The 16,104-nt window shown below is 38.2% G+C and overlaps 1 protein-coding gene across 1 annotated transcript in view; it reads left to right on the top strand.

Annotated features, from left to right (window-relative positions):
* The window catches only part of LOC125768987 (sodium channel protein 60E), a 121,981-nt gene that overhangs the window by 25,366 nt on the left and 80,511 nt on the right, over positions 1-16,104 (top strand). The window contains exon 4 of the mRNA XM_049437344.1: positions 15,156-15,364. Within this exon, the coding sequence (XP_049293301.1) occupies positions 15,156-15,364 (209 nt within the window). The remainder of the gene's footprint in view (positions 1-15,155; positions 15,365-16,104) is intronic.

Genomic DNA, 16,104 nt, shown 5'->3' with positions numbered 1-16,104 from the left:
ATTTATTGTTTTCTCAAGTTCTCAGGGTTTCATACAGTAAAATGTGAATTTTGAACGATTATTGCATACTTTCAGGCGTTCAAGCAGCGCGTGTTAGAAGCTGGAATCACCATTTTGAAGTATGCATAATCAGGAGCAATTTTCAAGATTATTTATGGATATTAAGAATTGGATACTGTTTATGGGTTATTTGAACATTAGTATTGAGATTATGGTTTTACAATAAGAGTAATTTCTTTGAGCTAGTTGGAAAGTGTCGTGTGATATTTTCGTTTTATATTTTCGCAATGAAGCTGGATATCTTGACCTGTGATGGTTTCAAAACTTTTTTCCGGAAGTGTGTTCATTTTTCTACATATTATGCTACTGCTATATCGCACCACCCCAACCAGTAATGGAGTCTTATGACTGTCACATTAGAGCAACGAACATAAATTTAATACAATTACACTTCCCACATTGAAAAGTGCCATTACAAAAGCCCGACATTTAACGCTCATAATGGCCATTGGCTGACATCTAAAACGATTTTGAAGCATTAATTTCATTACTACCCACATGTGGGTGTCGTCCCACATGGTACGCCCCACGGTTTTCATTTATTTCACCAATGTTGGTCTGCTTGCGAGCACACACTGGTGGCCAGCTTCGCAATTTTGCTCACATTTCAGAGCAGTTGAAATGAAAAACCGTACACATAGTATGTCAGTGCTGGTGAGCATTTGATGAAGTGGGAAATAATTTATAAAGTGACCTCAGTGAGCTCTAGTGAGAACAGACACCACGTCCGGCTAGGTACAGCTTCACTAAAAAAAGATGTGCGCCACCGCCAATGTTCTACGTGACCTTCCTGTTTCAAACTGTTTTTTTGAATTATTATTTGTTTTTGGGTGTGTAACCGAAGCAGTGCCTCGTTTATGTTTTATATTCATTTATTTATTAATCATGCTTATTATTACGGGAAGTAAGGTGCACGTCCGTGGTGGTAATTGAAATGGATGAATAATGGTCTGGCGTGAGCTAAGTGAACGTGATCAGCAGTCCGCCTTCCTGGAACACTCGCGAAAGTCTTGAAGTAAAATTTAATTTAGCTTCCTTTTATACAACATGAAGTATATCAGTACGAATAATATTTATTTCATAATTTTAATTAATTATTTAACAAATCATCTAGCCAAACGTATTTTTAAATTAATTTCCCAACTACAATAAAACCCAACTTGAAGGAAAATGCAGCAAACGATGTGCAGATTAAAAACAATTTTTAGATGTTGGAAAGTTTTGTTTTTATTTCCTTTTACACTTGTACTGTCCTAAGGGTGTGAAGTAATCTATCTAATGTGCAGCGAAACGTACCCGCGAAGCAGCTGCGTTTATTTGAACTTTTTCCCATTTCTCAAGGTTCACTCGCTGGGAGCGTTGTTGCGTAGTTTGTTTTTATTTCATTTAGATTTTTTTCTTTTGTTTCTGGTAAAATGCTTTACGATACTAAGCACCACACACGTGTTGTTTCAACGTGTAGTTTTTGGTTTGTTTTTGTTTTTTATTTCAATGTTTGTGTAACTTTCTGAATGATTTGTTTTTGCTTCAAGTTGTATTCAACTTGCAACATTCCCTTCAGCGACAACCTGATAATGTGTTTTTGGTAAAATCGTTAAGTGTTTTTAGTAAGCCTGTAGCAATGTATAAACTTTTGTTTTATCAATGTTGACATTATGCTTCTGGCAAACAATGGCAAAAATATTTACATTAGTAAGCAAAACATGAAAGGAATGCTGGTAAAAACTTTGTTATTTAAATTCACCTTATCTCGACTGATTTTTTTCCCCTAAAGAGGAAAGTTTATTGTTGCAGAACACGAGCATTAACAAACATTCCAAACGTTTTTCAAGGGGAAAAAAACATCTAAGGTTAGTTTAATGAATATTTGTTTCTGTAAAATCGATACCTTCATGCATCGACTGCTTAACTGTGTGGTACTGTAAAAGAATCTCCACGTGCTTCATCACCACGCTGGGAAAGTAAATACGAGTAAGTACTTCATCGTACGGTACGGCTCGTAAGACCAGTGCCCCCCCGGGAGAGAAAACTCTGGGCTGCCATGGTAACACCTTCGGAACGTTTCGGCAACATTCCAGTGCGTGTTTTGAATTGGAAGAATTTTTGATTAAACCCCGTGGCACTGGCACATGTTTTGTGGATAGTGTTCGCCATGTGTAAGGAAAAATTCGAAAAGGGAAATAAAAAAAGAAAAAAAAAAACCACCAGGAGCTAAACGAAGAAATTTGAACGTGCAAAAGATTTCCTCCGCATCGATATCCTCCGGACGGATGGATGGAAAATGAATTAAATAGCATCGAGCACAAATGTGGGCCCCAAAAGAATGACACGTAAAAACATGTGTACTTTTTGGTTTTTTTTATTTTCTTTTTTTAGCATGACACTGAAACAGATTGTTTCTTCGCTTCATGCAGTAAATTTGCCACGAATGTTTTTTTTTTGCCGAACGGCGTTGGATGAATTTTCGTACGGATTCCCCGGAATGCGACGGTTCAGTATTCAGATGCAGCTTGTGTTTTTAGCGATATCGAGCGTACTCCGATCATAGATGGTAGTGAAGGAATTTTTCGAAACGTTTGGTTGCTGAAAAAGAGACCTTTCCTTTTCACATAGTCCTAGCGGACTCTATGAAAGGAAAATGAAAACCCAAGATATAAAGTGGTAGCGAACTATGCTTATGTTTCAGCGTTTAATTTCTACTAACCGGAAAGGTGGGTTGAGAAGAATGAAACAGCTGTGTTTAATTAAATTTTAAATTATCGGTTCACTTGGTTGCTGTTTTGTCTGTCGTGCTATAGCTAGGCAGGTGAATAGTTCCGAATGGTATTACTTTAATGAAATTACTCAGTTGAATGCAAACAAACGCATTGTAAGAATGGTGTAGAACTGTTTTAATAATTGTTTGCTCTTCCGCTGAAAAAGTTCTTTACATTTTCAGGCAATCGCCACACGGGTTTTTTGGTATATAATTTTATTTTATACCACACAATCTGGTTGTTGAAAAATAGAGTTATAATTTCATAAATCACCTGACAATGGCGACGGTGATGTACTAAGAAATTGTAAAGGATAAAACTGAACTTCATTTGTCCCTTATTCATCTATTTTTGACACGAAATAAAAACAAGCCCAATTTCCTGCCTTTCCGTAGGATTAAGGACTGTTGATTTGTAACAGGAAAATTGTTGTAATAACGTTATTTAATTTACGAAATACATATCAAAAAAATAAATACGTTATTGTTCTGTTTTTCATTCAATCATACATGAGTCCCCTTAGGCTCTTGTTTTCAACGCTGACTATAAACCAAATAATGAATCAAACTGGTTTTCATGTGACAACATTTGATGACTGAGTATTAAAAATTGGTACGTTAGAGTTAAAAATTTATGCGCACTGTCAAAAATTAATGGTTTAATGATAAAATATGATGAGCTGTCAAAAATTCATGGTTTTGAGACAAAAAATGATGACTTAGTACTAAAATTTGGTGGCAACGACTGTAATTGAAATAATTGAAACGATCTTATAGGACTAATCTAAAATAGTTTTAAAATTGAATACATTTACAATTCAATTCAACTATCCAATGATCAAACATATAGGAGAAGACAAAATACTCCATCATCACAATTCAATACATTATAATACATTAAATATATTATACCATATAATATAAATCAGCTTTCTTTTCTTTGGATTGGTTCTCAAAATGATTCAAGTTAATTGTATTAGCTCAACAAATTTACAAAGACTGTGAAATTTATTTTATAGCTCGCTTATCATTGACATTCTTAAAGAAATATGTAGGAAGGGTAGGATGTTAAGAAGTCAAGAATAAAAAACATAAAAATAAGAAAAAAATGTCAAACCCTGTAAAAGTACATAAAGTAAGCTTCACGTTGTTTGTTACGAATGAACTCACCATTTCATGCTAGTTTGCAAAGAAACATCACAAAAACTCTGCTGCCCTTTGACACATCATCCATCCAGTTCCGGTTGAATAGATCAGAAAAATGTGATTTCGGTTAGAGTTTTACGACCGTTCTAAATCGGCCTACGCCGCAAAAAAATAGCGGACCAAGACGGTAGAAAATAAAGGATTTACACAGTAAAAAGCAACGAAAAAAAAAACACGTTCTACAGAAAAAGAAGTAGCGCATCTCCTAATCCTTAACCACAAAAATAACCTTTCTTCCATGGTCGCGGAACGCATTCTCCGCTGTATGTAACCCCCTTTAAGCAGGGGTTTTCTCCCGCGTTTTCTGTGGGTTAGAACTTTATCTGTTTTTTTTCTTTCTTGGCGCTTTTGTTAACCGGATCATGGTGTTAACTGGATCCTGTTGATGGTTATTGTTATAGTAGCGCAGCAAGCTCCTCGTGACCGTCCTGCTGTGATGTAGGGTGCTGTTCAGTCGCAAAGATCGCACGGCAACAGGAACAAGGGAAAACGTACACGTTATTCAACCGACCTTTCGGGGTCACTTGTATCATCCATCTATGCAACGGATCTACCAGCGTGTTTTTCCAGCGTTCCGGATTTCCTCCAATCGTTCCCGAAAATAATGAAACAAATTTGGTTGGGAAGCAATGGGGCCGATCCCCGGGAACAATAAGTCTCCACGTGCACGGCATCTAACCGGGGTTTGGTGTGCCGCTGTGTGTTGCGGTTGTGTAAGTAAGTAAATTTGCTGCCTAGTGTCTTTGCCCCGTATCCTTATTGCAACCGAAAACGGGTTGGTACAGTGATTTTGGAAAGAAAAGTTTTTCTTTATTAAAAAAAATCCCATCCATCTACCGACACAGAAAAAGAAACTTCCATCACGACAGAAATAACCTGCTGCTGCTCGGTGGTGGAAGCATTGGAAAATATATTTCTGTTCCGTTTCACACTCCAGCCTACATGTGCCGTGCATGAAGAAGCAGCGGTTGCCTTTCCTTCTCATCAGCAGCTTTATGGCAATATTATTCTTTCCAGCAAACCCGAACCCCGACGAAATCGGTCGGTTTTGTGGTTGACAAGGGGTTGGAACTGTTTTTCTGTTAGCTTTCCTTTACCTTCTTTTTGCTGTTGTTGTAAGAAAATCGACCAAGTTTTTTTTTCGTTAACCCTTTCTCGGTAATTCTGTTGGGGGTGGGAAAAAAACGCCTCGCCTTCGATTCCGAGCCGGTGGTCCGTTTCGTGTTGGGGGGTGGTGGTAATCCTAAATACATATTTTTCTTCCACCATCCCGAATGTTTTCGCAACGACGCCGATTGCAAGATGGGCAAACAATGAACAGACGAGCGATGAAAGGCTGTGGATAGCGATACGTACATGTGTATGTGTGTGTCTGCTGCTGTGTGACGTTAGCGCCAACAGTTTCTATATTGGTTTGTGATAACAGGGAAGTAAAAAAAAAACAGTATCAAACCAAACCCCCTCTAGGCCGGAAAATCCTTAACCTGTCTACCACATTGACAGGTGGTTAGTAACGTGGACCCAACGTGAAGAGAACGCGAGGCAAAAAAAACCAATCGAAAGTTGACTGACAATCGGCGATTTGCGATGATGCCAGGAAAATCCGATCAAATTTTCGGAAGGCGCACACACCACTACACTCTTGACGTCAGGGTGATTGGTTTTCGTTGCGAGTTGGTGTGTAAATATGTATCTTTATATAACTTATACGGAAGAGCGCGCTGTGCAAGGATGGGAGCTATTACTGTGGAAATGGAGCCATTTTAGATGAATGTTAGTGTACTTTTATTAAGCAACTGTAAGTAGTTGACGAACGAAAAAATGGTCGAACCGAGTAATAGTCAATCGCAAAAATCGTTATTTTGAATGTGCCATCGATTGTTGCTTTATAAGGAAGGCTTTGCTCTGTGTCATGTCTTCATAGAAGATGACGTTTTAAATAAAGTTAAGCAATAGAAAGGCTTGGGATAAAGCTTTATCTGTTGGGTAGGATAAGAGTGCTTTGAAACACATTTTGTATATTGGTAACATCATGGAGACGTTTGATTTGCATTATCTGGTATTTGCATAACACAATGTTTATTATATTTTGATGTATTTTCTTTGAAAATGTTTTGGAAAATTTGGAAAATTTTCTTGGAAATGAAAAATTTGGAAAATGTGATGTATTTTCTTGGAAATTCTTGCAAATGTAAAAGTTTGATTAAGCAATATTTGGTGGAATAAAACTTACTATTTACTGTATCTCCTGAAAAGAATCATTGACAAAAACCTTCGGTGAAGAGTCATTCGAATCATTAGTCTTTCACTATTCATGAATCTTTGAAGATTTGCGCGGGACAGCTATCTTTCAAAAGTCCCAAAACCTTTGACAAGTTCTGAATCTTTGGCGATTCAAGGATCAACAGAGATTCATGATTATTTTTAGAATCTTAACTCTTCGGAATCTTTAAGGAACTCAAGAAATCATGCAACTTTTTTTTTATTCATGTAGAACGGCCTGAATTAATTGCTGTCTATTTATAAATTAGGATTGTGGATCATTCATTTCATTTTATAATTTATTCAGATTCATCAATCAGAATCAGATTCACCCAACACAAATAAATAGTTTTAAAACTAGAACTGCCATACATTTTAAGTGTTTTTAACGGGTTTTTATTGGTCGTTACTTCACAAGCAATAAATCTGAATCGTAGAGTTATTATTTATATTTCTCACAATTGTTTAAAAGGAATGCTAAAACCGTACAAAACAAAAATTTCCGCTTTTCTACATGAGGTTTCTCATCAACCTAGATAATTAAATTAATACCATAATTCAAACTATTTCCCATAAACCTGTCATTGCTACATTGACCCCGATTTGTAAGCTTTGTTCAGCTCATTGAACTCAACACGCTTTAGTTTCATTGATTCAGTTTCTTTTGCTTTGGTGCACTCCACCACCAATGAAAGGGCAAAAATCGTGGAACGTAAAAGAAAACCACTCGGTGATAGTAAATAATAAGGATGATTTTTATATTATTTCTCATCGAGCTGTAGGTAGTTTGTTCCTTGTATGGCTCATGACGAATGAAAATGATCGACGCAGCAAAACAGAAGGAAAAAGCCACCTACCAGACACAGAGACGACTGACTTTTCCTGTTCAATTCCGTGCTGGAAGCATTCGGCAGAAGTCGTTAGAAGTCCCCTTGCAGCAGTGTGAGTGCGTTTCCACGTGCAAAATGAAATGGAGTAGATAGATTGGACGAAAAATGTTGGGAAATTTCCGCATATTTCACCATCAACTAGGAAATGAGATCCGGGTTCGGAGAGGGTGATTTTTATTTTATTTTTCGGGCACACCCGTTAGAATGAAAAATTCAATATCGCTCCATTCGGTACGGTTCATTGATTTTTACTTGCAAAACCACCGGCAAATACTGCTCGAGCAGACGGGCAGGCATACCACCCACCTATAGTTCCTCCTTTGAGACACGTGTGTTTGAATGAGTAGCAGATTTGGAAATGCTTTCTGTTGCCATTCAATCGAAATTGGCAGCAGACGAGTAGGTCCTCTACTATTGGTTCCCGGATAGGAGTTCCTTTGGACTAACCAAAAATAATATCCCACAAACGGTAGTGGAAACGGAATCACTTCGGGCCCCCGGTTTTCCCGGGGTCAATACGGTCGGAAGATCGTTGAAGAGTGGATAGGTGTGTTTCAGATTGCGTGGAAAGGTGATTGAAAGTAGGCGGTACTAGGTCAAAAGCGCATTAATACCGTATCGTTTTGCCCTGGGGCACGTTTTCGTGTATTTTCGGGTTCGTGTATTACATTTTTAAGGAACCGGCGCTCGGTGCGGAATAAAATTTACCCACGATCTTACAGCCCAAGTAAAATCCCTTGACTATTGCTCGACTTTTCCCCGGAAGTGTTTTCATGCGGGAAAACGGTAACCGGGATAAAGGATTGAACCGCGGGCGAAAGGAATGCGCGTCGAGCTAGCGCCAAAAGTGGAAGGATTTGTTTCCCTGATTGCCGCTTTGCTTTATGGTGCATGATGATGATGATGATGATGGTGATGGTGCGCTGTACCGGAGTGTGTTTTACCTTTGCAGCATTCCATTTTTTGGTAAGCTACCGCACGGGGTAAAGTTTTTGAGGTTTCCCGCAAACGTTTCACTCAACTTCCTCCCTTGTCGCTGGCGCACTGGGTTTAAGTTGCATCGTTGCTTGTTATTTTTTTTTTTTTGGGGAGGTTAAAATCGGAGAATCGACCGCCGTCCGTCGATACTTGTGGTTGAGCGTCTCGTTTTGGTGTAGTATAAATCTTGCCACTTTTTTGAGTGGTACTTCTCTCCATCCCGTCTACCAAAGCTTCCGGATGGAATTGCGATTTTTTTGTGTGCTAGGAATAAGATGGAAGCATTTTTGTGTATATAACTGACAGACGGTTAGAGTATTACTAAAGAAATAGGAGTGGGCTGGATCTATTTTATTTCTCCTATTTTTTGTTAGGTTGAACGTGCCGGTAAGTGGTCCTTCAGGGAAGTAAGTACCATAATGATACTTGCGATAGAATCGTTTTGATGGCTTATCATTTTTATGAATCTTCAATTTTTTTGTTTTTTGAGCAAGGGTCAATTTTAGCTATTTGTATGGATTATTGTCTAACCCTTGAACTTTATTTATTTACTGCACGTATAACACAAAAAACGAGATACTATAAATCATACAGTGAAGGAATGAACCATTTCAATATTTTACCATGAATACGAAAGAAAATTTCCTGTCCTAATCTTTTTTATAGTAATTTTAGTTTCACTTTTAATGCTTTAATTTTAAATTTAAAATTGACAACTTCTGAACATTGTATCACAATTTCATATATATGCCAAGGGGCCATATATATTGGTCCCATATCCTTCAAGTTGTCAGACACAAATTGTTATCTAAATATCAAACATCCTCAGGATTTTCTGATTAAATCTGAACAATCTCAATAAGCTGTCCCATCACTGCCAAGGCGATCAGAACTTGGGGTTTAATTTCGTTTTATTAAATGCAAAAATGCAATTCGTTTACGTTTCGATTGTAGCAATCGTTTCAGGATTATTTTTCATTGATTTTATCACAACACAAGCACTTTTTATTCTTTTTGTTTTGTATTACAAAAAAGTGTCCTATTTCTGTCATATCCGTTTGGTGCCGAAAACCTTCATCAACTGTCTTGGGTTCCATATTACGTAAGGCTGCCATCCAGTGTGTCAGCCCTTCTGGATAAAAATTCGTTACCTCAACAGGTTCGACCTGTTCGGAACCAAACCGTCTCGAGTATTGTTAAGAATAAGAAATGGCAATCTCGTTTCAGGCATGATGTGTGTCCTTCGTGTGCAAAGCGTTAGCCCGTACGACAAGCGTACGGCCAAAAAAAAGGTTCACGTTCTGTGTATTGTAAATTGAAGGTTCCGGATAAATTCTTCACACCCAAAATCATTGGATTATCGCAAAAGGAAAATAAACGCAACCAGACCCGGAACGCTGCAAAGATTTATGCCGTCCTTGGACGTAAGATGTATCTTTTCTTCGTTTTTTGGGGTGGTAGACGATAGATAGTGACCCAAACACAAATTGACATCGTAACAAATGGATCTTTTTTTTCTGTCACCGAGGGTTTTTTTTTACAAACAAAGGTATAAAAAATAGAAAGGTTCTAAAGGGAAATAAAAAACAAAAAAAGATAAATATTACAGTATTGCTAAACTGTGTGGCGTTTATTGTTTGTCGGTATTGAAGCAATCATCACCGGATGATAAAAATGTCATTGAAATGTCATCTTTTTCGCAAAGCTTTACGATGTCAGGAAAAACTTCGTTTTTCGCCAACAAGCTTGTCATGAGTCGTCTGTTTGTCTTGACAGCTTTTGTTTTTGTCAATTTCTCGTTCGTACGATTGTGCTGTGAAACATTTTTCCACGGACAATATAATCCAAAACTAGCAATGTCTCCTCATGGTTCGCTAATTTCCTTTCCCATAAATCATGTAATATTTTTATGTTCATTTATTGTAAATTGGATACAACGTAGCCTAAAAAGATATAAAACCCTTACTGCAACTGATTGATCATAGAACAAATAAAGCACCAATTTATTTGATTATCTACTCTTAGTGTTACTATTACTCCTGCAGAATGTTTGTATTCTTAATTTGTGCAATTTCTTATCTCGTTAGAGTACAAGTTCAGTTTACGAACGCTCTGAACATCTTCACAATCTTGATTTCATCCAATCGGAATAAATAAACTCCTGACGCGTGTCCCATTCTGCGCCCGGCAGGCGGAATCTAGATCAAAATGGCAAACTTTCAAATTGTTGTCTGCCCGCGGAATCTTTTATTGGCATCTCCAGCTGCCATTTATCCTCTCGTTGAATTAGCACCGTGCACCACACGAACTGATTGCTTGCAGATGCAGGGGCATAGTTTAAGGAGTGTGGTTCGGGCTTTTTTTTCTTCTTTCTTAGTTGAATGAATTTCGAGGACAGCCACAACGCCTGTTGATGATAATTCCATTCCAAACCGGTTGCAATTGCATTCCTGGTGTTGGAAAGTTGACGTGGTTGCATTCTTGGTGCATCGTTGTTGAATGAGTATTGCTAGGGAAGCATTTTCCATCGTCAGTGTCATCAGTTTTATAGTCTAAAGAATCTCTTTACGCATAGATTGTGTGACACAATTTGTCGGTTTGCGAATGAGATAAATGGGGTGTTTATATTCTGACATACTGCTTCTTATCTAAGAAAAAAAGCTTGAAAATAGTTGAAACTGGAGGCTGGTGCTTTCTCCAACACTGAGTGGTTTTGCGAACATAGTTTTGGGAAGATAAATTGTGAATTTTTTTTTTTGTTTATGTTTTAGAATATTTTTTTTAATGTTTAAAATAAAGCTAACACTTTTTTAAACTTTTTTAAAGAAAAAACAAAAATTGCAACTTTTTTGATCACCAATTACAATCTAGAACAAATTGCAACGTAGCGGCAAAAAGAGGGGTCGCTTCAATTCAATCTGTTTCCATTGATTCAACCAAGGTAGTGATGGAGTACATGCTGAATAACAAAAAAAAGGATTGCAACAAGATGTGCTGAAAAAAATTAAAATGAGGGAAACGGCAGCGCGCGTTAGTGATAGAATGGTTGGACTATCATTCTGATTTCTTCCTACCACTTGCAACATGCTCTCTTACAAGATGAATTCCTTTTTTTCTGTGTTTGTCATTCACCTTCCGAGTAACCCCTTTTTGAAAAGCGCTATCAACCTTGCTTCATAGCAGCTGCATTCATTCTTTGCACGACGGCCCCTACCGAAAGAAGGTTGAAGTGTTTTCCATACTTGGTGGTAACGATAAGACTCAAAGGAAGTGACTTTACACACGTTCACCTTTTTCTCCTATTGATGCTCTACCACCTGCATCCGATGAAAAAGTTTCCAGCTACCGGGAGACAAGGAAATGGGTGACATTTTCGCTCCGTGACTTCCATTGGTGGCTGTGCGCAAATAACACTTTAAGCACGGTACACTGTCGGTTTGGGGAAGGGGAAGCAGAAAGAGGAAAACTTCGATTGAATGTAAGTAAAATCACTCACTACTACTGTGCACGCCCCATACATGCTAAAGCTACCAACAACAACGGGGGAAACTATCAAGAAAATATCGTACATGGAAATTTTGTGGCTAGTGTGTCAAGTACGTGTTAGCTCCGATGACTAAATTATCGTGCGAGTCGTTTGTGTGCTACATTCATCCAGAATGTCGTCGGTAAGAACCAGCAGAATGACGTTCTTATCTGGTTGATGTTGGAAATTGCAGGCAGCAATCGTTACTTATATTACGCTACTGTCAATGAGGAGCGCTGCCCGTAATGGTTGTATGTTAAGTGATTCGGTTGTGAATATGCTATTAAAACAAGCTGGTTTTAAGTACCTAACATTGAACGAAAGATAGAAAAACTTTGTAACCATCAAAGCAGTGAAATGATTCATTAAAACCGAGCATAAATATAATACTGCAATTAGTGTGTGTTTGGTTAATATGTTTCGACGCTTAGATGCAGACCAATTAAGGAGTATAATTAACATATATTTATAAGTTGAATTCTATGCGAATGTTTATTAACGGAAAGCCAAGTGTAAACCTCGACAGCCGGAACGTAAAAGAGGAACATTCTTAGTTGACAGCACGCATGTGGCCTCCCTCGCTGTGTGCGTAGTTAACGCACTAGCATGCGTGCGCGTGTTTATAGGGTAAGGTCCAATCCTATAACAGTGTTATTACTGTTTTTGGTGTAGTACACCATAATTACGGAGTGAAAGAAAAAGTGCTTAATTAATATCGTATCGTGAAGGAGAGTTTATTATTATCAATTTTGTCTTTTAGGCATAATTAATGTTACCATCCATTTAATTTTGTTTTTGAAGATCCAGTAAAATAGGGGTTTCCTATTTAATTCATTCACTTGGTTGAATTTTCATTGTTAACGTCAAACGTCGCTAGTTATACGTGTCTTGAGAGGCAACATTAAAGCCACTAATTGATATAATTTGATCAAACATTTTACCACCGTATTGCTTTCAAATGTGTCTTTCACAGACCTTAAGATGGAATGTTTAATTTGTAGCTTTCATAATTGAATCGAGAGATACGGCATGCCAGACGTGCAACGTTCATGACTCCCTGACTTATGTAGGCCAAAAGATTTGTCTATGGTTTCGCCGCTTAATGCTATCATTCGGTGTTTGGATTTGATATGAACCATCAACAGCGAGGGGCTGAGTTACCATAATTTCCATTTCAACTACCACGATCGCCGAAAAAAGCCGTTCAATTTATCTAACCACAATCCAGCCCTTCAAAGTGAGCGAGTGTTTGTGCCTTCCTACGCATTACACACACAGCTGGCAAAATGGCTTTGCCAGGCATCGAAGAAGCGGCTTGTGGGCTGATATGTTATTTATTTTCCTAACGTGCTTCAATTAAAATAAATTATGGTTGGCTCGGTTCCGGCGGCCATTTTATGAGGGAAGCGTTAAACCGTGCGTATCTCCGATTTTTGGGGAAGAGTGGTGGTACCAACAGACACTGTTGGCATTCGTGCAACGATAGGTAGTGACTTGTCTGTGATCTACAGCAACCAATATTGGGCAGCTGTGTGTTGCTTGAAGCTTTTGCAATGAGACAGGATGTTGTCATAGCTCTTACGGGTACACTGATGCCCGGTAGAAAGCTGGTTGCGGTTATGGTGGTTTTGAAAGTGCTGAGGAAAAAAAGCTTATAATGTTTCACAAGACTACGAATCGATTGTCGAATCTCGGAGCGAAGTGTTGTGTGAAAATGTTTGTCATCTCCTTAACAACAAAACTGTAGGTGCGCAAGCAAACAAGAAACAAACCACCATTCACCATTTTGGGCCTTTTGCTTGGCGGATGAAAGTAGATAAATTTACAACCTATCAACCGGTGTAAGTTATGGCCGCCGCTTGGAAACCCCATCTGGTCTAGGGGCTGGGAATAGTATAGGCCTGTGATCTAACGGCAATGTCCAAATATTACACAATAGTAAAAGTGAAAATTAAATATGGACAAAAACAGATTTTGGATTTTGTAGTGTGTTGATGGATTGTATGTTAAGTTTAGGATGGGTTTTTATTAATACTGTAAGCTTTTCTCGTTCGAAAACATAATGATTGAAAAGATCTCCTTTTTTATAATACATCATAAACATTATTTTTAGTATTCGGTGAATATGATTCCTATTCATGAATCTGAACGAAGCTTTGAACTTTGAATGAATGATTCTGAATCTCTATTATGAAGATTCAAGAATCCCCATTGAGTTATGAATCCTTAGAGTTTCAAGACAGCCCGATGATTTATGTGGTTGCCCCTCCACTTGACGGTCAGCACTACCCCCTCTCCCGGTCTGCTCTTCTAATTTAAGTTTGTTGCCAACGAATCATTAGGGATTCATGAATCTTTTCAGGTTTCGTCTTAATTTATCAAAATTGATTATTATTTTGGGAGTCGGCTCTTGATTTGAATGATTTTTCACTGAAGATTCATATGAATGATTCTTTTCAAAAGATTCAATCAGCACAATACTAATTATTTTCTTTATTATATTATCTCAAGACATAAAACCATAAAATAAAATAAATAAATTAACAATCTACTATTCAGTGCTTTTGTTTTTTGTTTTCCTTTTCTTTACCTTTTGTTGTACGAAAAGGTGTTTGTGAATGTTTGTGAATTTATTTTTCCCACCTTCCGTAAACCCCAAATTGACCATTTGCTCGTGTTGTGCCTTTTTTGCAAACGCTGGGAAAGCCATAGAATGGTCACACAATCGTTCCCTGTTTTCCGCACCGTTTAACAGCCCGTTGACGGGAAAATAATTTATTGAATGATGTCCTTCCTAGACCAACGCCATTATACCGCACTGTTCGCCTAAGGTCACATCCATTCGCTCCAGCTCGGGGAGATGCTATAAATAGAACGCCTGTTGTTCAGCCGATGGCTGCTGGAGTTGAATCCTGGCCAAGTGATACATCGCGTAACGCGACCACTCGAAAAGCCTGTCTGACAGACGTACTGCTGAAATCGTTTCGTTATTTACAGTCGTTATCAATCCTGATGCTGAAGGAAGCGGCCCGTTTGGCCCGGTTTGCCAGGTGTTGCGCTTTCCCGTAAGTATGTTCGATCACTACTACGTGCGTATGAAATGCGATACGCAGCAGTCTCATCGGCGGGGAATGAGAAGAATGATGGCAAGAAATAACTGATTGTCGTTAAACGTGATACTGAGTGGAGTGTGTGTGCGTGCGTGTGAAGTTGTGACGATAGCCCATTGGGAGTGATATTTGCAAATTGATATGATGTCATTTAAAATTGTTTGTTGAAGCGATTGAAATGATATGAATTTCACCGATTGTTGGAATGGAACTAAAAAAAAATTCAAAACTTTCTTCGAATGCGTATTATTGTCGTCTTTTTCCACAAACCGATCCTTAGTGTATAACAAGAAAAAAGAAAGAAATCTAAATGTTTGTTAAAGCTAACTCTTACTCATATTTCGTTTACCCTTCTTCTCTTCCAACAGTTGCAAAGCATCAGGTTGTTGCGTATACCGAAAAGTCCCAGGACAAACATGAGTCACGTCACATTCAGCTCGTGCGGGAGTATGGCTTTCATCCTCGATCGAAGGTACAGGTCGAGGATGGTGCCCTGCTGCCGCGCAAATTCGAACCCTTCCCCGACGACATGTACGGCCGACCGTTGGAAGAAATCGATAACTTCATCTACGAAGAGGTAAGCGATGTTACACACATTACACGGGCGTGAGTGTCTGATCCCATAACAGGTGGTTCGGGTGTTTAGTGCCCATTTAAAGTGTGCTATTTAAAAACATTGTAATAGGTTTTGAGCATCATAAACGGTACGGTTCAATTATTAATAATCATGAATAATATCGTCCAATGGAGGCGCACACGCGTCGAATGGAGGCGCCTGGTACTTCATGGTTGATGTTTCCTATTTGCCGTGCATGTTGGTGTGAGTTACAGGGAAATGTACATAAAAACATACTCGCACACGCACACTTGCAGCAATTACACACAACAACAATTAAAGGTGAAAAAATGGGAAATATTTTAAAAGGAAATTTCACTACACATGTGCGAACGACGCTTCAATGTACATAATGTCAATGAGTGTAAATTTCAATGTTCAAATTTAAACTTTTCACTTTCAGCAAGCCTTTAGCAGCATTTCATTTTTATTCCTTCGGGATACCTTGCAATGCTTGCTAACCTTAGATTCTTTTTTCTTTAAATACTACCTTGTCTATGTCGAAAGCTGTTCGATGTTCGTTACGTTAGCATTCTGTCGTATGCAAACAAGCAACTTCCGAACTGAATTTCTAATTAATCACCTTTCACACACATACATAAACCCATGCAATGCCAAAGAAAATAGTCTACCAGTGTTGGTTCGGAACAGAATTGGTTTAGTAGGTATGAATTGTTATGTTTCGTGTTTATTTTTTCGCT

The sequence above is a fragment of the Anopheles funestus genome, chromosome 3RL (genome assembly GCF_943734845.2).
Source record: "Anopheles funestus chromosome 3RL, idAnoFuneDA-416_04, whole genome shotgun sequence".
Classification (NCBI taxonomy): domain Eukaryota; kingdom Metazoa; phylum Arthropoda; class Insecta; order Diptera; family Culicidae; genus Anopheles; species Anopheles funestus.
Note: the sequence above shows the minus strand (reverse complement) of the source record. Positions and strands in the feature narration are given on the sequence as shown.